Genomic DNA, 21,370 nt, shown 5'->3' with positions numbered 1-21,370 from the left:
AAAATTTGTGTAAAATTAATTGTGTAAAATTTCATATTTCCTCCAACTTTTTTTTTGAGAGAGAATTTTTTTAATATTTATTTTTTAGTTTTCGGTGGACACAACATCTTTATTTTATTTTTATGTGGTGCTGAGGATCAAACCCAGCATGCTGCGCATGCCAGGCAAGCATGTTACCACTTGAGCCACATCCCCAGCCCATTCCTCCAACTTTTAAGGCAAATATTGCAGAAACACTTGAAATGTCCTTGTTCCCACCCAAAAATCTTTCTGATTCCCACTCAGAGATAATCACTCTTCTACTCTTAGTAGGATACTTTACATTCAGGACTTATGCTCCTGCTACATTCCAGGTATATTACTTTACATTAACATGTACATATATTTTCTGATGTGCCATATATCTTCAAGCAACCCGCTTTCTCTCACCACATTATTTATGTCTGAGGTATCTATGTGAATTTATTTTAAAAACCATTCTATTAGTAAGAATGTAGCACAATTTTCTTATTCATCTCTCACTGAGTGGCCCATTTCTGACTTTCCTATGTAGCAATACGCATCTCATGCATGTCTTCTTGAGGCCATGTGCTGGGGTTTCTCTGGGGATAGTTAGGAAGATTAATTGCTGGGTGGAAGGTGTATGGATTTCAGCTTCCCTACATATAAGCTCATTGTTTGCCAATTCCTTCTCCCTTGTAGTTCTTCCACAAATTGTTTTAGTTTCAATCAGTTTGTTAAGTTTTATGTGTAAAGGAAACCTGTGGCAATTGCACTGGATTTCATTGAATTCACACATTAACTGGAAAAGAAGTGAGGTTTCTATAGTGAGACATGAACATTCTCTATAGCCCCAAATTTCCTTTCCTTTTTTTTTTTTGGTCCTTAATTAAAGTTTACTAAAATTTATTGATATCGTAAACTTCTTTTGGACCTCTTTAGTTATTATTTCTAGATGACTCGAAACTTTCTTCAACTATTTTAAAATTGTTTTTCTCTTTTTTAACATTTAAAAATAATTAATTAATTATATATGACAGCAGATGCATTTTGTTTCATTGTACACAAATGGAGGACAATTTTCATTTGTCTGGTTTTACACAATATAGAGTTGCACCATTGGTGTAATCATACATGTCCCTGGAGTGATGATGTTCTTCTTATTCCATCTTTCCTACCCCTAAGCCCCCTCTCCTGCACCCTCCTCTTTGCCCAATCCAAAGTTCCTTCATTCTTCCCATACCCCCTTTTCCCCATTATGAATTAGCATTCACTTATCAGAGAGAACATTCCGCCTTTGGTTTTGGGGGATTGGTTTACTTCACTTAGCATATTCTCCAAATCTATCCATTCACCTGCAAATGCCATGATTTTATTCTCTTTTAATGCCGAGTAATATTCTATTTGTATGTATACCACAGTTTCTTTATCCATTCATCTATTAAAGGGCATCTAGGTTTGTTTTACAACTATTTTTTTTGAGGAATCTTTTTGAAATTAAATTTTCTAATTTATTTATATAGCATCGATTTTTCTACATAGTGGCTTATAACTAACAAAATTGTTGAAATCTCTTTGGTCATCCAGAGAGTTCATGGATTTATTTGTATATAATCATATTTTCTATGAGTAATATCTTTTGTTTACAATCATTACTTAGCAAATTCTTTCTATTGATGTTTCCACAAATAGGCTAATACTTCAAGCATTTTATGCAGACTACTAATCTCCATGCTTTATGTGGCTCTGTGGCCACATCTACTCTACCAAGTGGCACAAACATCCCAAGCCCCAACCATGAGGGCTTACCTAATTGCTGATCACAATCCCCAAGGGGCCACCACAGCATTGACTATGGCTTATATTTCTTTATTAGGGTTTTCTTTTTGCCCCTCAACCAGGTATGCCTCTCTCTTTCTTTTACGTTTGGTTATGTTTTTGGTGGGAGTTTTGTGTTTGCAATTTTCTAAACTTTCTATGTATTTTATTAAGAATGAGACCTGTCAACATCAGCTTAGTGTGCCAGGTTGCTTAGAGCCCAACCTCTGAGATTTTACATTTCTGTATTATATAAAATAAACATAGTCTCTGAGCCTCCAGGCTCATAAGACCCTTTGAAATCAAAGGTATAGGGATTCTAGATGAAGATTAAAAAAAAGACATATTAAAATTTTGACAAACCCAAACTGCTTTAAATGTAGATACAAGAATGCATATCCTGATTAGATATGACAGAGATAAGTAGACTGACATCCCTCATACCTAGCATATAATTCACATATTACTATCAGAAACACTGAGAATTGGTGATTAAATTAATTACAGCTTTTTATTAGTTTTTAAGTGGAAACTTCTTCAGGAAAATTGGCGAGTTAATTATGAAAACTCATATTACTGCAATTAATTGATCACACAGTGTAAAGCGGTTTTAAGAGAATAAGAGATTACATCTCTCCTAATAACAGTCCATGTGGGTACTCTTCGTGGTGGGTGTCTCTCCTGGATATGAAGAACTAGGGATACAGGCTCATCCTCCCCATGTGACTCCATCATTCCATTCAGCATCCTCCATATTTGCATAGATTTGGCACAAGAGAGAATAGGGAAGCCCAGCACTGGGTCACATAAGTGGACTGGCTAGAACTGACTCATATGACCAAACCTCAATAGAAGGGAGCCTGGGAAATGTGGTCTAGTTGAATATCCAAGAAGAGAATAGTATGTATTTGGACAAGCAGCTAGTAGTCTGTCATAGTTAGTCTGTCTTAAAATGCAAGATGGGACAAAGAGGAACCTGCAATGGAGCAGTGAAGGCAGAACTAATGATGTTTCAGTTAGAAGAGTAAGATGGTGTGAGCCAAAGCACCAAGATATGAGGTATAAGGGCAGTACATAAACATTATATTAAAATAAGAATCAAAATAACCAAGGCACTGATGAAAGCTAAATTGGGAGATTGTTCTTGTGAGCATGCTACACTTAGGGAATGCAATAAACCAGGATTTCACTCAAGCAATATGGAGGGAAAACTTATGGGTGTTTGCAATGAACAGCACTTATCTATCATCAGTCCAGAGAAGTTAATATCAACAATGCATGATATTCCTTTCCCCCAAATCTTGAGTAGCAAGACATGTTGTCCAGATGAGTGGACATGAAAATATGGGAAGAGGACAACAAGCCTGCCAAACTAGACCTGTGAGTTTATTATAGGTACTGTGGAGTTACATGAGTCACAACACAAAATAACTAAGAACAGAAAGAAATCTAAAGAGAAAAGCATGGTGATTCTGTATATTGGAGGGCTTGTCAGATATAAAACAACTTAAAGGAGATGGTCAAATATAAAAGAATCAAAATAATACCATTTTGTTCTGACCTGACTCCATTTTATGTTTCCTTAAAATGTTTTCTTTTCAGCCTCCTGACAGCTGTCCGTATGTTGACAGTAGAGTAGGACCTTCCCATGACCCTGACTATGGCCCTGATATATAACTAAAATGACTCTGAAATGTATGATCAAAACAATTCTCCCACGTAATCAAAATATCTGTCTCAATAAAGTCTTTTCTCACCTACCTCCTTGTGGTTTTGGTGGGTTTTGTCTTTATAAACGCTGTGCTTCCACAATTCAAGTGCTGGGAGTTCTTTGAGGCACTAGCCTGCTCCCAGTCGCTCACCTGTCTTGCTCACTAAAGGACTTTTTTCCCTTTCAATTTTGCTCAATAAGTGTGGTGGCCTGTGATTCTCACACTCTGTAACAGTAGTAAAGTCTACTTCTAAAATGGGATACTAAGGGAGAAAATTCACTGGTCTATTTTGGTGGAATCTAAACCCAGTGATCCTTGTGATTTATAATCTCCCAATGCCCCTACAGACCCATCACCTTATGGGGACTCCGATCACTCTTTATTTGGTCTACAGAACAATTCCACATTTCCAGGCCAGTCCCTCCACTAAGAAATCCTTGCCCTGGAAAATTTAGTCAAAAACTCCAAAATGCTGTCTGTTCCCTATCATGTATAATACAATCAGTATGTGATTCTGGCTTCTCCATTACATTGTCAGGTCCTTGAGAGCAGGGACTATGACATACATACTGATGAATGAATGAAAAAACTGTATTTGTCACATGCTTACAATTTTTCCCTAGGGTCTAACAAAGACTGTAGACCATGGAATGTGAGATTTAATTATGAAATGATTGAGTCTTTGGTGTTTATGGCATGCTAATAGGGGAGAATGAGAACTTCTTTTTAATTATTTATATATGACAGCAGAATGCATTACAATTCTTATTACACATATAGAGCACAATTTTTCATATCTCTGGTTGTATACAAAGTATATTCACACCAATTTATGTCTTCATACATGTACTTTGGATAATAATGATTATCACATTCCACCATCATTTATAGCCCCATGCCCCCTCCCTTCTGACCTATCTAAAGTTCATCTATTCCTCCCATGTTCCTTCTCCCTATCCCACTATGAATCAGCCTCCTTATATGAAATAAAACATTTGGCATTTGGTTATTTGGGACTGGCTAACTTGACTTAGCATCTATCTTCTCTAACTCCATCCATTTACCTGAAAATGCCATGATTTTATTCTCTTTTAATACTGAGTAATATTCTATTGTGTAGATGTGTCACATTTTTAATCCAATCATCTATTGAAGGGCATCTAGGTTGGTCCCACAGTTTAGCTATTGTGAATTGTGCTGCATTGATGTGACTGTGTTCCTGTAATATTCTGCTTTCAAGTCCTTTGGTTATAGACCGAGGAGAGGGATAGCTGAGACAAATGTTGGTTCCATTCCCAGTTTTCCAAGAAATCTCTATATTGCTTTCCATATTGGCTGTAACAATTTGCAGCCCCACTTTTCTCCCACAGAGGATGAATACTTCTGATTCACACATTGCTCATTTTGTAGACATGAGTGTCATGGTGAATGTCAGTTAGTTCCAGAGACCAACAGAAATGTTTCTCCAAAGTTTGAGTATCTCTGGATTTTATGAAGGCAGGTATTGAGAAAGCCTATCACTAGAGTCAAAAGTGTTGCATACAGAAGATCATAATGCACAGTAATGGCACTAATAATTATCATAATATCACCTTTCATGTCAAAGGAACAATGAAGAAAGAAAATCAGTCTTCTACCATGGAGTTCATCCTCTTGGGAGTCACAGGTCAGCAGGAGCAGGAGGATTTCTTCTTCATCCTCTTCTTGTTCATTTACCCCATCACCCTGGTAGGAAACTTACTCATCATCCTCGCCATTCTCTCTGACAGTCGCCTCCACAACCCCATGTATTTCCTCCTGGCCAACCTCTCCCTTGTCGACATCTTCTTATCCTCTGTAACCATGCCTAAGATGCTGGCCAATCATCTCCTGGGCAGCAAAGCCATCTCCTTTGGGGGATGCCTGACACAGATGTATTTCATGATAGCTTTGGTCAACACAGAAAGCTACATACTGGCAGCCATGGCATATGACCGAGCCATGGCCATCAGCCGCCCTCTTCATTATACAACCATCATGAGTCCAAGGTCCTGTGTCCTGCTGGTGGTTGCTTCCTGGGTGATTGGAAACGCCAATGCCCTTCCTCACACTCTGCTCACAGCTAGTCTGTCCTTCTGTGGCAGCAAGGAAGTGGCCAACTTCTACTGTGATATTTCCCCCTTGCTCAAGCTGTCCTGTTCCGACATACACTTGAACGTGAAGATGATGTACCTAGGAGTTGCTGTTTTCTCTGTGCCATTACTGTGCATTGTTGTCTCCTATATTCGTGTCTTTTCCACAGTCCTCCGCATTCCATCCACAAAGGGCGTACGCAAAGCCTTCTCCACCTGTGGATCTCACCTCACAGCTGTTTCCTTGTACTATGGGACAGTCATGGGCATGTATTTCCGACCTCTGACCACTTACAGCCTAAAGGATGCTGTGCTTGCTGTGATGTACATGACAGTGACCCCAATGTTAAATCCTTTCATCTACAGTCTGAGAAACCAAGACATGAAGGCTGCTCTGAAGAAACTCTTTCACAGAAGAAGCTCTTCGTAACCAATGTGAGGTCATACATTGCATACAGTGCTCACCACTGGGAGGAACTTGGAATATCACCTTCAATGTTATCTCCTACAAAAAGCTTTTTTCCAAGCTTTAGAGTGATAAATCTCTAGTCTCTAAAAACTTATAGCCATTTAGTGAAACAACTTACAGAAATTATCACTTTGACCTGTAAAGGTTAAATTTAAGTATTTCTCTCCTGTTAAGTTTAAGTTTTGTTTTTCTGTAAGTTTAAGTTCTGTTTTCCTGGAACCTGAAACTCATGTTAAAAACAGTTACTTATGTTAAAATGTACCCTGACCCAACACCCCCTGACAAAACGCATGATTATTCTGTAATGGTTATTTTTGTAACAATCCCACTCTCCACCCTAACTGTCATATGAACTTCCCTGTTTAAACACTGTATAAAAACTTTGCTTAAGCTGTACTCGGGGCTCCAGTTTCTCTCAGGAGAACTCTGAGCCCCAGCATGCTGGTTCCCCTCCCCCCCCCCAATAAATCCCTTTGCTTTTGCATGAGACAGATCTCTTGGTGGTCTCTTCCTCCGACGTTTGCCAGACCCTAACAGACCACATTTCTATTTTGGTTGGCTGATCAGCAGCACAAGCTATTGGGTTCACATTCCCCCTTTGCAACTGACTAGCAGAGTAAAGTTGAAAAAAGTTTGAGCCTAGGCTTCTACATCTACATATTGAAACAACAATATCTGCCCTGCTGGTGTCACAGAGTGTGGTCAGATCTCATGCTTTGAAGACTAAAAGTCAGCATTTTTATGTGGCTATTATGTTTAATCCAGCCTAGTAGGCTTGCAAGCCTCTGAGGGCAGGAGCTGTATTCACATAAGACTATCTTCACAATCCTGGTCATATAAGGTACACCCAGTAAACGCTGGCAGAGGTGGAATGGGTGAATGACAATAATGTCTCTGATATGCAATCAGATAATGATTATAGATAATTGGAGTGGACATAATTTATCCATCTTTAAAATCTTTGAGGAATTTAGGAATATCTTTTTATGCTTCCTTCATATTAAATAGACTGTCTTTTAAGATCATAGAGTTCTCCCTAAAATTTTACTAAAATGATGGTAATGTAGGTTTTTCATGGTTTAAAGGAATAATGATTCTGATCTAATAAATGAAATCAATGCTGGTATAATTCATTCCAACAAAAAATAAAGCTACAATGACCAAAATCTTAGGTGGCACATAATAAATGAAGAAAAAAGACCAGTGTTGATAATGACGTGACTGGGATTCTCTTGAGTGGCTCAGGGAAGGAGAGGCCATGATTCTGGCCATTAATTCTGATTATGTAGGTAACATTCCCAAAACAGAGTTAACCCAGCACATCACTGAATACCCACTAAGGGACCCTATGATCTACGTTTTGTTCTACTTATGAGAAAATCAGAAAACTTTCTCAAAACATTAATGACATATAAATGATCTCTCATCGATCTCCTTTTTCCAGTAAAATAATGTTCTTAAAAGATGGCTTGAGTATATCCTAGAATAATACACAGGTTGTTTTATTATCCACTTTTTTAACTGAGAGGTAAAATATAAAATTATTATCCTCTATATTTAATTCATGTTGCCAAGAATTTGTCCATGAATGTTTGAAGATGATGGTACTCACATTTTAACATCTTCTGGGACCCTAATACACCAAGGATGAGAACTATCACAATTTTCTTCTTTTAAACAAATTATAAATTCGTACAAATGAATGATCACAGGATGCAATAAATAAAGGTATTTTATTAGGGCATTTTCAAGGTTAGGCAATGAAAATGACACATAAATTTTATCTATTCTCTGTCTCTCCCAGCCTGAATGAAGGTTGGGGGTCTGTCTTGTTTCCTGCTCTACTTCAGCGCTTAGAACAATTGACATATAGTAACTACTTAATAAAATTGTGTTAAACGAATAATTGAATCCTTCAATAATATGTTTAAATAATATATACAAGGTTAATATTTCTGCAATGGGTATACTCAATAAGGTAAAATGCAATAAGATACTTCCAATATTTTTTATAGAGAAATATTAAGTGCCCAAGAGAATTCTACAGAAGAAGAGCTGAGAAAATATATATTCTTAGGAGAAGTCCAAATACCTAACTGTTGAAATCAAACTCACATTATTCCTCTAAGTTAGATAAGGGAAGTTGACCTTCCTTTCTTTATTTCCTACAATAATCACAAGAATCTATGTGCACATGCAGAGATTCCATTGCAAATAAAAACTACTGCCCCTGTCTTTCAAGTCATTGTCTTATCCATCTCCTTTGATTCTGTCAAGCATACTGTCCTGAAATAATATTAACACAGTAATTTAAGTTACTCCATGTAAACCCTAGGATTGACTAAGTTTGGAAAAGCCTTGATAGCTGATACATCACTGAAGTTTACTTAGGATGGTTAAGGAAACAGAAATCACATCTGTTATGTTTAAACCAAAAACACTGAATACAAAGGTGTATTCTGAAAATGACTAACAGAAGGGAAAAGTATGCTGAGGTTGCCCAGTGATTACTGAGTGCAGAAAGTGACTTCCTATAGGACCAGAGTAATGATAGTGGTCATCTAGACCTAGGGACATGGAGGAGAGATGACCATATCTCTGATGCTCTAATCTCTGAGGACCACTCAGCTGCCGCTCAGTCTTCACTTGTAGAGGTGACTTCTATTTGGGGGGAATCTAAATCCTCAAAGCACTATTTAGGGGCAACTCTTATGGAGTTGCTATTTGTTTTATTTGTTGGTCCCGGAAATATCAAGAGGCATCCCAGACACAGGACCAGACAGTCCTCTTTGTCCTCCAACATATAGCAATAACATGATGTCCTTGGTCATTGGGATCAATCACCCTCACCAACAGAGAAATCTCTTTTTTCATGAGACATATTACAATTCGATTGAATCTTAGCAACAAAATACTGCATTTTAAAAATGCAAATTCCCAGATTATTATTGATACCATTTTTATAAGGCTATAAACAATTAAAACAAAAAAAATAAATATTTTTCAAGAATATACATGTATGCCATTAAAGCACATTAAAAACAAATGACCACAGGGCTCAGATGAGCAGAAATTCAAGATGGGATAGTCAGGGAAATGAAACCAGGGGTACTATGTTGGTAGGTGAAGTATATAACCACAGTCATAATCCTTTGTCAGATGAATAGCTGGTAAAGATTTTCTCCATCTGTAGGCTGCCTCTATTAATTGTTTTCCTGTGCTATGCAGAATTTTATCCATTTCTTCTAGATTTTTCAACCTGTTCTCATATAATTGTTCATAATAAAAGTTTCTATAGTTTTGGGTATCCTTATAATTTTTGGTATCAATTATAATGTCTCCTTATTCATCTCTTATTTTATTTATTTAAATTCTCTTTCTTTATTCTTCCCTAGGTAACCTGGCTAAATCTTGTCAAATTCATCTTTTTTAAAAAAAGTATTTCATTGATATTTTATATTTTTAAAATTCTCCATTTTATTTCCCTTGAATTTTTTTTATTTCTTTCCTTCTCTTAATTTGGGGTTTCATTTGTTCTTTATTTTTATTTTCTAATTCTTAAGCAGTGAATTATTTTTACCAGTATAAGGCAGTTAGAAATGTGAACCATACTAGACATTAGGTGATACAAATAAATTAGTGTTAAATTTTTAAGTGAGATAATGGCCTAGTGGTTATTTCCTTAAGAAATACATAAATATATAACTCTTTCCTTAAGCATTTCTATTTTTATAAATACACATAGACATTTACCAGTGAAATGATATGATATATAGAATTTGCTTCAAACTAATCTAAAGGGCTAGGGGATGAGGAGGAAATTGTAGATAAAAACAAGCAAATCTGGCCATGAGACAGTGACTGTTAAAAAGGGTGACAGGTATTTAAACTGACTTCATATTGGCTCACTTTTTTTTATTTAGCTAAAAATAATGCTGATGAAATCATGAGTCTGATGGTAGTTTGGGGGGGGGAGTTGTTTCAAATACATAACCTTCAAAATAAAATGTAGTAGATATTATATAATATACACTATATCAAAATATAACAGACATACACAATATAACAATTGTTAAACAATAGAGGATGTAGCCAATATTAAATTAATAAGAACAGATATTATGTGGGGGGGGGTGTGAGGAATAACTTCTGTACTTTGATACAGCAGGAGAGGGAGACGTGTATTGTAGGACAACAGAGCTATTTATACATTTTGCACAGCTTATCTTAATTAGCATAAACTAGATACATCAGTCAACCAATAAGGAATCTCACACTTAATGGCTCACTTTTGTTACTTTTCAAACCACTCCCTCTGGCATTTTGCCAGGCACCATCCAGACTTGTTTATGAACTCTAACATTCCCCTGGCAAAATACCAGGTGTTATTTTGACTTGTTTACAGACCTTAACAATATTACACCATAATGAAATATCACTTCACACCTGATGGAATGACCATTATCAAATAAATAAAAGATAAATGTTGGTAAGGATAGGAAGGGGGTGATGTGAAGGGACATGAAGGTACCCTTACAGGAAGTCATCACTATAGGAAATGCAGGTTAACCTCTGGAGTGCTATCAGTGGGCCTTTATCCTAAGTACCCATGATGTTTCGGTTTTTAAAAATTTTTTCTTAACTTTCCAGCTTCATTTTATTACCTAACACATTAGCATCATTGTTGTTCAGCCTGTGTCTGATGATTATAGAGTTCCTACATGCTTTCCACGTGTTGGTTCTTGCTTTTGGAATCTTATTTCCTTGTATGTCTACTTTGTTTATGTGTTGAATATTATGCTTAAAAAATATTGAGAAAAATAATGTGAAGTCTAAGAGACATTGTTTTCCTCCAAACAATTTTTTTCAGTTGCTTTTACTTAGTATTTGAAATCATCTTGATCCAAGATTAGTGTCTGAGATGTTCCAGACCTCTAATGGTTCAAAGCTTGGTTTCAGAATGCATGGATTCTTCTTTATTTTTCATTTATCCTTACTCCTAGGGCAACTTTTAGGACTGATGCATGGTAATGATTTGTTTACTTCTTGTAAACTAGACTCATTGCCCAAGATCTTTGCCTATAAATATCAATATTAGAACAATTGTCTGTGTTCATCTCAAGAAGCTGTCTTGGGATTGCCTCCCCAAGGCCTCTCCAAAACTGATAAATGGGCCCTTGTTCAGCCCCGTTCTACATGAAACTGGGATCCAAGCCTCAGTTCTCAGATCCCCCAGACCAACTAGGGCATAAAGAGCCTTAAATTCTGTCTCCCTTTTTATAGGGACTGAGACCCAGGGAACAAGTTCCTGCTCCTCATCTTTAGTCAAAAACATAAGTGGTTAAGCCCTGTTCAGAAAATTATGCATTAGAGTCCCTTATGCCCTTTTTATCCTGTAGAGGAGAAAAGTGGAGACAGCTGAACCAGAGAACTCCAAGAACCGCACAGAGCAGTGGGTAAGGTCTCAGGCTTACATTCTCTTCTAGTCTCTGCCACCCCCAGCCCACAGGGGCAGCTGAACTTAAGGTCGCTTGTATGAATTTCCAGGGACACCAAATAAAACACAGACTACACTTTACCTTTAAACAAGCTTCAGGAAGGCTCCTCCACTCTTGGCCTCAAGCTTCCCAAATGGGAGAGCGAGGAATAGTCTCCAGAGGCTGGTGAGAGAGAGAGTGAACACATTTGGAAGTGGGCTTTTATTGGAAGGACACTCATTCTTAGAAAGTTCCATCCAAAAAAGGTAAGAAGGGGCGGAGTTACAAGGGACATATGAGTGTCATTCAACCCAAGGGCTGTAGGGCAACGCCTACAACGTCTGAAGATGCATCCTCAAACTTCCAGGACCAGGGCAATGTCCAAGTCACTATGAGATGTAGTGATAGTCAAAGCCTCTCTCTCCTAGATGGAAGATGTGAATCATTCAGAGTGGCTCCCCACACTTCTCTCAGCCCCCTCTCTCTTCCTCTCACCTCTACTTTGTTTTTCACATAATATCTAATCTAACCTCTTGGTGTTTAAAGGTAATATAACAATCCTTCAAATCTTTTAAGTGCTGTATGGTTTTCAAATTACTGCCACATGCCCTGCTGCCTGTGATTCCCACCACCTGCAAGAACGGCTATTCAGGTGAGATGAGGGAGCTCCTGGAGGTTGTGCTCTAGTAGAAGGACAGAATGGAGGAGGTGCCAGAGCCTCTGCGAGTCTGGAGTCCTCTTCCATATTGCCCCTGCAATCTCTCCACTCACAGCTGAGCCACATAATAGAAGGGTTTGTGCCTCCAAGGACCATCTGAGCACACCAAGGTCCAGAACCTACTCACTCTTCCAGACTCAGAGCTGAGTTTCCTAAGCAAGGGATTACAACTGCCAGGTGCTTGGTAAAATGGACTTGGTTCTCAGAATAGAACCAGTACTTTATGGGAAAAGGACAGGGGATTAGCATTTTGCTTTACATCATCACAAGTGATCCTGGCACTCAGTAAAATGCAGGAGACTCTCGCATTGAGCACTAGAAAGCAGAGGCTTCTGTTCCTCTGAAGATCCTCTGACTTTTCTGATCTTGTCATCTGCCCCCTACTTTCCCTCCTGTCAGGCAGTTGTCCCAGAGAGACTGACTGAAGAAAGTAGTTTCTCCATGGCAGAAACAGACATGGCAGCTGAGGGTGCCCAAGACTTAGGTCATTGTGGGGACTGAAAGTTCCCTCTTTCATTTGCAAATTCTTTTTGTTGTTGTTGTTGTCTTTTAATTTTGGTTTTGGTTTTGGTTGTTTGAGGTCCTGGAGATTGAATTCAAGGCATTGCAGTTGGTGAGCTATACTCCAGTCCCTTCTGTTGTAATTCTTTTGTTTGTGTGTTTTGTCATTGTTGTTTTTTCCAGTACTGGGGATTGAACTCAGGGGCTCTCTATCACCGAGATACATCCTCATTCCTTTTTATTTTTTATAGAGGGTCTCACAAAGTTGCTACAGCTGGCCTCAAATTTGCAATCCTCCTGTCCCAGAGTAGCCAGGATTATAATTATGCACCAGCACACCCAGCTACAATTCTTTTATTTTTTTCTAAGTGGCAAGCAGCCTCCTTTTTGCTGGTCACAAGTTTCCAGGTTTTCTCCTTCCTCCAGGTGATGGGCTAACATAAGGCAAACACACAGCATGGTACTCCTAGTCACCCCTCCTCTCTGCCATCAAATCACACTGTGATGTTGGGCAGATCCTCAGCTCAAAGCTGCAGTTGCCCCCTGCATGAAATAATGATATAAAACCACAGAAGAAGTATATGAGTAACAAAAAAAAAAAAGATTCAGGATACAGTCTCTAGAAGGGCTTACTCTAGTTTCCACTCAAATGCCAAAAGACCACCACATCATTACTGAATAATTTGATACCTTATTATATAAAGAGACCCCAATCATCACTTCCTTGCCCTAAGAGTACTAATCAGCTCTGAAACAATCTCTCAGCCCACAGGCTCCTGCTGCCTGTCTGTGTGTTCTCTCTGATGGGAAAGTCACTTCTTCCCCAGAATCCTTTGCTTTCTCCTCCCTCAGGCCCTCTGGGTAATAGCCTCATGTCTTTTTGACTCTCTGTCATGTCCTGGTTCCTGACCTGGACAACTTACACCCCTATGTACAGAAAGCCCAGATTTCCCACACTCTCCTCTTTCCTGTGCAGTTGTACTTCAGCACTTGACCCAAATAAATCACCAGCTCAACATCCTGGGCCCTTCCCTGCAATCACGTATGGGCCGAGGCTGCTTCTGTCTGAAAGAGGGGTAAAAACAAGCCCAGGATGAAGAGGAAAACTGAAAAGGGCTGGAAAAATACCAGAAATTTGAGGAATTGGTCAAGAAGAGGACTCCCTCAGACATCCCCATGATAGTCCTTCCGATTGACAAGAAGTCTTTAAGGTTCAAAGAGTGTTTCCACATACATAATTTCCTCTCAACAAAAGAAACAATCAGTGAGGTGAATAGAGAGCCTACATCTTGGGAAAAAATCTTTATCCCTCACACATCAGATAGAGTATTAATCTCTAGGAAATATAAAAAACTCAAAAAGTTAAACACCAAAAAAAAAAAAAAAAACCAAATAACCCAATCAATAAATGGGCCAAGGACCTGAACAAACACTTCTCAGGTGATGATATACAAACAAGCAACAAATATATTTAAAAAAATGTTCATCATCTCTAGCAATTAGAGAAATGCAAATCAAAACTACTCTAAGATTTCATCTCACTCCAGTCAGAATGGCAGCTATTATGAAGACAAACAACAATAAGTTTTGTCGAGAATGTAGGGGAAAAGGTACACTCTTACATTGCTCGTAGGACTGCAAATTGGTGCAGCCAATATGGAAAGCAGTATGGAGATTTCTTGGAAAACTGGGATTGGAACACCATTTGACCCATCTATCCCACTCCTCAGTCTATACTGAAAGGACTTAAAAACAGAATACTACAGAGACATAGCCACATCAATGTTTATAGCAGCATAATTCACAATAGCTAAACTGCGGAACCTACCTAGAAGCCCTTCAATAGAAAATTGGATTAGAAAATTGGATTAAAAATGTGGCATATATACATAACGGAATATTACTCATCAATAAAAGAGAATAAAATCATGGCATTTGCAGGTAAGTGGATGGAGCTAGAAAAGATAATGCTAAGTGAAGTTACCCAATCCCAAATAACCAAATGCCAAATGTTTTCTCTGATATAGGAGTCTGATTCATAGTGGGATAGGGAGCAGGAGCATGGGAGGAATAGACAAACTCTAGACAGGAGGGAAAGGGAGGGGGCATGGGGTTAGAAATGATGGTGGAATGTGATGGTCATTATTATCTAAAGTATGTGTATGAAGACATGAGTTGGTGTGAATATACTTTGCATACAGCCAGAGATATGAAAAATTGTGCTCTATAAATGTAATAAAAATTGTAATGCATTCCACTGTCATATATAAATAAAAAAGTTTAAAAAAAGAATATTAAAACTTAAATAGTGATTTGAATAAATAAAAGAAGTAATGGGATTCAGTGTAGTATTTTGATACATGTACATAATAGGTACTAATCAAATCAGGGTAATTATCATTTATACTCCTTATCATTACTTTGTGTTTGGAGCCTTTGGGCTCCTCTCTTCCTTATTCATGAAAGTGTTTACTACCCTGCTTTAATCATTACACAGTCTATACACATATCAAATTATCACAGTGTCCCCCATAAATTTGTGCAACTAAAATAATACCTAATAAAATAAAAAAATAATGGATGAAAACCTCCCAAATCTGGAAAGAGATGCCAATGTCCAGGGAAAGGAAACCCAGAGATCTCCATCAATTAAATTCAAACCAAAGAGGAGTTCACCAAGACATACCCTGAAATTGTCAAAAATCCAAGTCAAATAAAGAATACTGAAAGCAACAAGAGACACAAAACATATCACATTCAAGGGAACCCTCAATACAGCTTCCAACAGATTTCTCAGCAGCAACCCTGCAGGCCAGGGAGAATGTGCCAAAGAAAAAAAGCCTGCTAACCAGGAACACTTTACCCAGCAAAGTGGTCCCTCAGAAATGAAGAAGAAATAAAAACTTCCCCAGACAAAAGCTAAGGGAGTTCATTATCACTAGGCCTGCTTTATAGTAACTGCCAAAGGGAATTCATTAAGCTGAAACAAAAGCTGCTAATTAATAAAAACACATAAAAGTGAAAACCTCAATGGATTTTGTAATACATAGTCATACTCAGAATTCCTTAAAACTGAGGAGCTCAAAGCTTCAAAACGCAGAGTAATAAAGAGATGGAAACATTAATTGCTATAATTTGATCAGTACAGATAGCATATATATATTGAAATATCACACTGTATCCCATAAATATATACAATTATTATGTTAATTTTTTAAAAAATAATGTTTAAGGAGATAGAAACCTTAACCACCTTTATTTGATCATTACAAACAATAGAATTATTTATAGAATGTAAAAAATTATCACACTGTAACCCATAAATTGGTACAAATGAAATAATAAAATTAATAAAAATAAAATAATAACAGATATAGCTCATCAAAATTGTAAGAAGAAATTGGAAATTTTATGTTTAATGATAAAGGACTGCTTAAAATTATGAAAAAAAACTCCTAATACTGTAAGAGTGGTGTGTGTAAAACAATTTAATCCCTAACAGGAGAGTTAAAAGACAAAATCCCAGACTAGGAACAAAGCTCAGTGGTAGAGCACTTGCCTACCAAGTAGTATGTGTAGGGCCTAGATAAAAAGACAAAATCACAACTATAATTATTTATTAACAGATACAAATTACAAAAACAAATGTAAAATTTTGACATCAAAAGAGAATGGCTAAATAGATAAGGGGAGGGTGGAGATCCAACCATATGCCATCTACAAGAAACTCACTTTACTGTTAAGGAAATACACAGACTGAAACAAAGAGATTTAAAAAAATAATAAAAGATATTCCAGGCACAAAGGAACTGAAAGAGAACAAGGATATGTTAGTCAAAATAGGATCTAGGTCAAAAACTATAAAAACAGACAAAGTCATTGCACGATAATAAAAGGATTAATTCACCAAGAAGACAATTGTAAATGTCTGTGTACCCAACTTCATTAAATTATCTGCAGGATAGATCTCAATGCTATGGCAATATGGGGTCTCAATGCCTCACTTTTAACAATGAACAGATCATCTAGATAGAATTTTAATATATGTGAACTTGAGTTACACTTTAGACTAAATGCACTTACCAGACGTTGAACTTTCCATCAAGTGCAATTGTGGCAAGATAAAAAGCCTTAGCCAACTTTCTTAGTCCATTTTGTGCAGCTATAACAGAATGCCTAAGACTGTGTAATTTGTTAAAATAGAATTTTATTTCTCACCATTTTGGATATTGGGAAATCCTAAATAAAGTGCTGTCTAGTGAGGGCTGGATCTCCGTTTCCAGGAGAGTGCCTTGTTGCTGCATCTTTCAGAACGGGGGAATGCTGCGCCCTCACATGGCAAAAGGTGGGAGGGCAAGAGAGCTGAAAGTTCACCTGACGCCTTACTTATAAGGGCCTTGACACCATTAAAAGGAGAAACTCTCAAAGCCTAATCACCTCTTAATACTATCACATTGGCCATTGAGTTTCAACACATGAATTTTCGAAGGAATCAAACTAACAGGGAGATCTGGAGTGAATAGTTACCATCAGAGTTATTCCATATAGGCCAAAATGGACAGTCTTTACACACCTGCATATTGCTTTCCATATTGGCTGCACCAATTTGCAGTCCTACCACCTACAGTCAGCTTGAGCTACCTTGGAAAAGGTATGGCTTTGGGAAAGGAGGCTAAAGCAAACCCTGTTGCCTGAGCGATCTGCTGACCACACTTCCTACAATGAATGGAAATTTATTGAAGGGAGAACCGTCCTTAAATTTCATCTTCGTGTTTCCACAGACAGGCTGCATGCCACTGACGTTTTCCATGTGTACAAAAGCTAGTAAGGCAGTTTTGTAGATAGCAACTCAAAATCTTCTAGAGCATCACCAACCAATAATGTTTATTCTGGAGTGTAGCTGCCATTTAATGTGCTTGATTTTTAAAAGTATTTCATTAATATATTATTACCATAATGATACATGATAGTAGTATGAATAGCAGTTTGGTCTATTTCATTCCCCTGCAGCTCCCATTCCTCCCTTCCCCTCTCCTCACCCTTCTCCTAATCCTCATTCTATACTCTAAGGTGTCCCTTCTATTTTCAGGAGATCCAATCCCCGGCCCCGCTGCTGTGCTTTTCTATCTTCCACAGGAGAGAAACATTCGATCTTTGTCTTTCTAAATTGTTTATTTGGCTTAGCTTGAGGTCCTCCAGTTCCATCCGTGTTTAATATTACGTGGGGTTGGGTCTCCAACAGTGAGCACTTAAGAGGCCCTAGAAGGTCTCTGCTCTGGCTGGGAGCTCCTGGCTGGGGCTGACTCCAGCCCGCCTAGTCTGGGACAGAAAGGTAGGGGCTGCCCACAGTGGAATTCTCCGTCCCCACGCAGGACTCTACCCCAGCCTCAGACCTGGTCCGCTGCACAGCACCCAAGGATCCATTCGCGACCCCTTTTCCGTATGTGTTCTATAGAAGGCGGTGTGCTGCCTCCTCCTGCCCGGCCCAGTTCCAGCTTTGTCCCTGGAACTTTCTCAACCTCCTCTAGTAGTTACTGAAGTAATGTAAAAGAATATGCGCCTCCAGCAGTGGACCTGGACCCCAAAAGAGCTATGGAGCCCTGCTGTGGTTGATCTCCGGTCTACAGCTAAACCCCTAGCACGTACTCCCGAGGGGGCGGGGAGGCACTCAACAACCCTGGACCGATAGCCAATGAGGAGATGGGTAGGACGGGCCTGCTGAAGGACGAGCCAATGAAAAGCCGGGAAAGGTCTGCTCTCAAATTACCCTTGCGCCCAGCCTCTGGCCCTGGTGCTCTGCTTCTGCAGGTTGCGCGCACCACCCAGTGGCGGTGGGTCAGAATGGAGAGCTTCTTAGAAGCAAAACAAAAATCCCGCTGTTCTAACCTTGGTGGTGCTCCCCAGTTTCAGAAGGAAACAGGACTCTGTCAACCGTCTCCGCCCTCCCGCTGGGGAGAGAAAATCCTGAACCGTCACCCTTCCTTAAAATTAAGTCATTCTTTGACTTTTGTTTTGTTTTGTTTTGTTGGTGGTGCTGGGAATTGAACCCAGGGACTTGTGCATGCAAGGCAAGCACCCATACCTAAAGTAACAACTACATATTATTAACTATTAAATTTATAGTTAAATTCTAAAATATAAAAAATTAAGTCATTCTTTCCCATGAATGATCACCAGGCTTCTGCCCTGCTCCTCGTTCTCATCTGTAAAAGCATTTGATACAAAGATTCTAAATAAAACAATAGGAGCTTAATTCCAGGAGTACAAAAACAACACATAATGTCAATGGTCTAACGGTCATTAGACAAACAGTCATTTGATAGAATGCAACATGGATTACTGATTTTAAAAACAAAAATGAAAGTTTCAGTAAAATAGGAATTAAAATAATTTGGTAAAGACTCAGAGAACCATAGCGAATCTTGCACTGTGCGATACGTAAGAATCATTCCTATTCAAGTTAAGACAGAAACAAATTACTCCTGTGCTCATGGGCATTAATTAATGTTTTGAAGAGAAGGGCAAGATACAAGACCTCAAAGGGGGCGGAGAAGTTTAAATGGGGGAATTAGTGGGCAGGATGCGGAGGACAAAATACCATTGCAAGTGAAACAATTTATACCTGGAATTCAAGAAGCATTAAAACCTAGAGAATTCAGTAAGTTGTCTGGAAAAAAAGATATTTATATATGAAATGTGAAAGAGTATACAGGAAGAAAGAAAAGGAAAGCGCTCACATATGTTAGCATCAAGGACTTAAAAGATTTTGGAGGATAAGTTCCCATTCATTGGAGGAAGGCAGGAATTTTTTTTTAATGTAGATGATATGATTGTATTATTTGAAACAGAGTCAATTGAAAATTATAATAGGGAATAGAATGATTTGGCTAAGTGCAAAATCAACATACTAAAATTAATAGCATTTTTGTATTAAAAGAATCAGGTAGAAAATACAACCAGGATAAAAAGGATCTCATGTATTACAGAGGCAAAAAAAAAAAAAAAACTAGGAATAAATCTACTAAGAAATCATTTTTATATATAAGCTACTGGAGTATTTTTTTTAACTTCAAATAATATAAAGATATAACTTTTGTTTACACAGGAAGGCTCAATATCATAAAAATGTCCACTTTCCTTAAATCAAAACTTTAATGTGGCCCCCATAAGAATTCCATATAAAAACCTTTGGGGAATTAGAAAGGCTGTTCTTAAGTTTACATAAAATTATAAATGGAAGGAGACCCTCATTGTTATACAAAATTACATATAAGAGGTTGTGAGGGGAATGGGGAAAAAACAAGGAGAGAAATGAATTACGGTAGATGGGGTAGAGAGAGAAGATGGGAGGGGAGGGGAGCAGGGATAGTAGAGGATAGGAAAGGTAGCAGAATACAACAGTTACTAGTATGGCATTATGTAAAAATGTGGATGTGTAACCGATGTGATTCTGCAATCTGTATTTGGGGTAAAAATGGGAGTTCATAACCCACTTGAATCTAATGTATGAAATATGATATGTCAAGAGCTTTGTAATGTTTTGAACAACCAATAAATATATATATATATATATACACTGATAAAAATATATATATAAATTTACTTAAGTTTATGTAAAATCAAAGAAATAACAAATTTTCCCTAACCCCAAAGGCACAAATGGCAAGATCCAAAACAATGAAAACATTTTTAATTGATGCCAAAACTTATCATTAAGAAATTTCAGATCAACTGTATAATCAGATCCTAAGTACCTTTAGGGGGAAAAGTAAGACATGAAAAAAACATGATCAACTACAAAAGTCAAGAATCCGAATGGTTATTCCAGATGCTAGAATTGTGGAGCAATACTTATATAATTTTGTAAAAATAAATATTTTCAACCAAACTAGCAATTTAGATAGAGTAAAAGCAGAATAAACATATTTTCAGATGGGAAAGAACTTAACACATTTGTCTCCCATTCTTCTTAAGAAGGCTCTAGGGGATGGCCTCTGGGGAAAAAACAAGGAGCCAAGTGAAGAACAAGGAATTCATAGGATTCCCCCAGAGGGTTCAGTGCCAGGGAAAATAGAGCCTCAAACTGAAATTATGTGCATGAGAAATTGGCAAGGAAAATTTGAGGTGATTATTCACTCTAAGGAAAATGAACAGCAGTACAAGAAAGAAAATAGAATTCTACTTAACTTCATGATGAACTATATATCATTATAATGACTGGTATCCCTTCATTACCCTAATAACTAAAAATATTGATTTGGGGAAGATGATGAAAGGGAGGAGAGTTAAAACAACTAATTTCCTGTCTTCCTAGGAGGAAGAAAATAAAAAACTAAAATTAATCAACCAATAAACAGCAGTACAATCACATTATCAAATAATATTGCAAAAATAAACAGGGAAAAAAAAAAGGTTCAGGAGAGATTGCCCCTAGAGAGCAAAACTGGGAATAGGAAAAAGTGAACCCAGGTGAATAATTTTTATTTTAAACCTACTGGTAGCTACACACACACACACACAAAAAAAAAAAAAAAAAAAAAGATGTAAGAGAATACTTGTTGTAC

General features: G+C 37.7%; 1 protein-coding gene across 1 annotated transcript; it reads left to right on the top strand.

Moving 5' to 3' along the window:
* Positions 1 to 5,141: 5,141 nt before the first annotated feature.
* LOC101959417 (olfactory receptor 1A1) lies at positions 5,142 to 6,071 on the top strand. Its single transcript, XM_005342460.2, has one exon. The coding sequence runs from the start codon at positions 5,142 to 5,144 to the stop codon at positions 6,069 to 6,071; it is 930 nt and encodes a 309-aa protein (XP_005342517.2).
* The last annotated feature ends 15,299 nt before the right edge of the window (positions 6,072 to 21,370 follow it).

Source organism: Ictidomys tridecemlineatus, chromosome 3 (genome assembly GCF_052094955.1).
Source record: "Ictidomys tridecemlineatus isolate mIctTri1 chromosome 3, mIctTri1.hap1, whole genome shotgun sequence".
Classification (NCBI taxonomy): Eukaryota; Metazoa; Chordata; class Mammalia; order Rodentia; family Sciuridae; genus Ictidomys; species Ictidomys tridecemlineatus.
The sequence above is the reverse complement of the archived record's forward strand: the minus strand, read 5'-3'. Positions and strand labels throughout refer to the sequence as shown.

Coding starts and splice junctions, on each gene's coding strand:
- LOC101959417 (XM_005342460.2), top strand. CDS start 5,142: ATGAAGAAAGAAAATCAGTCTTCTACCATGGAGTTCATCCTCTTGGGA.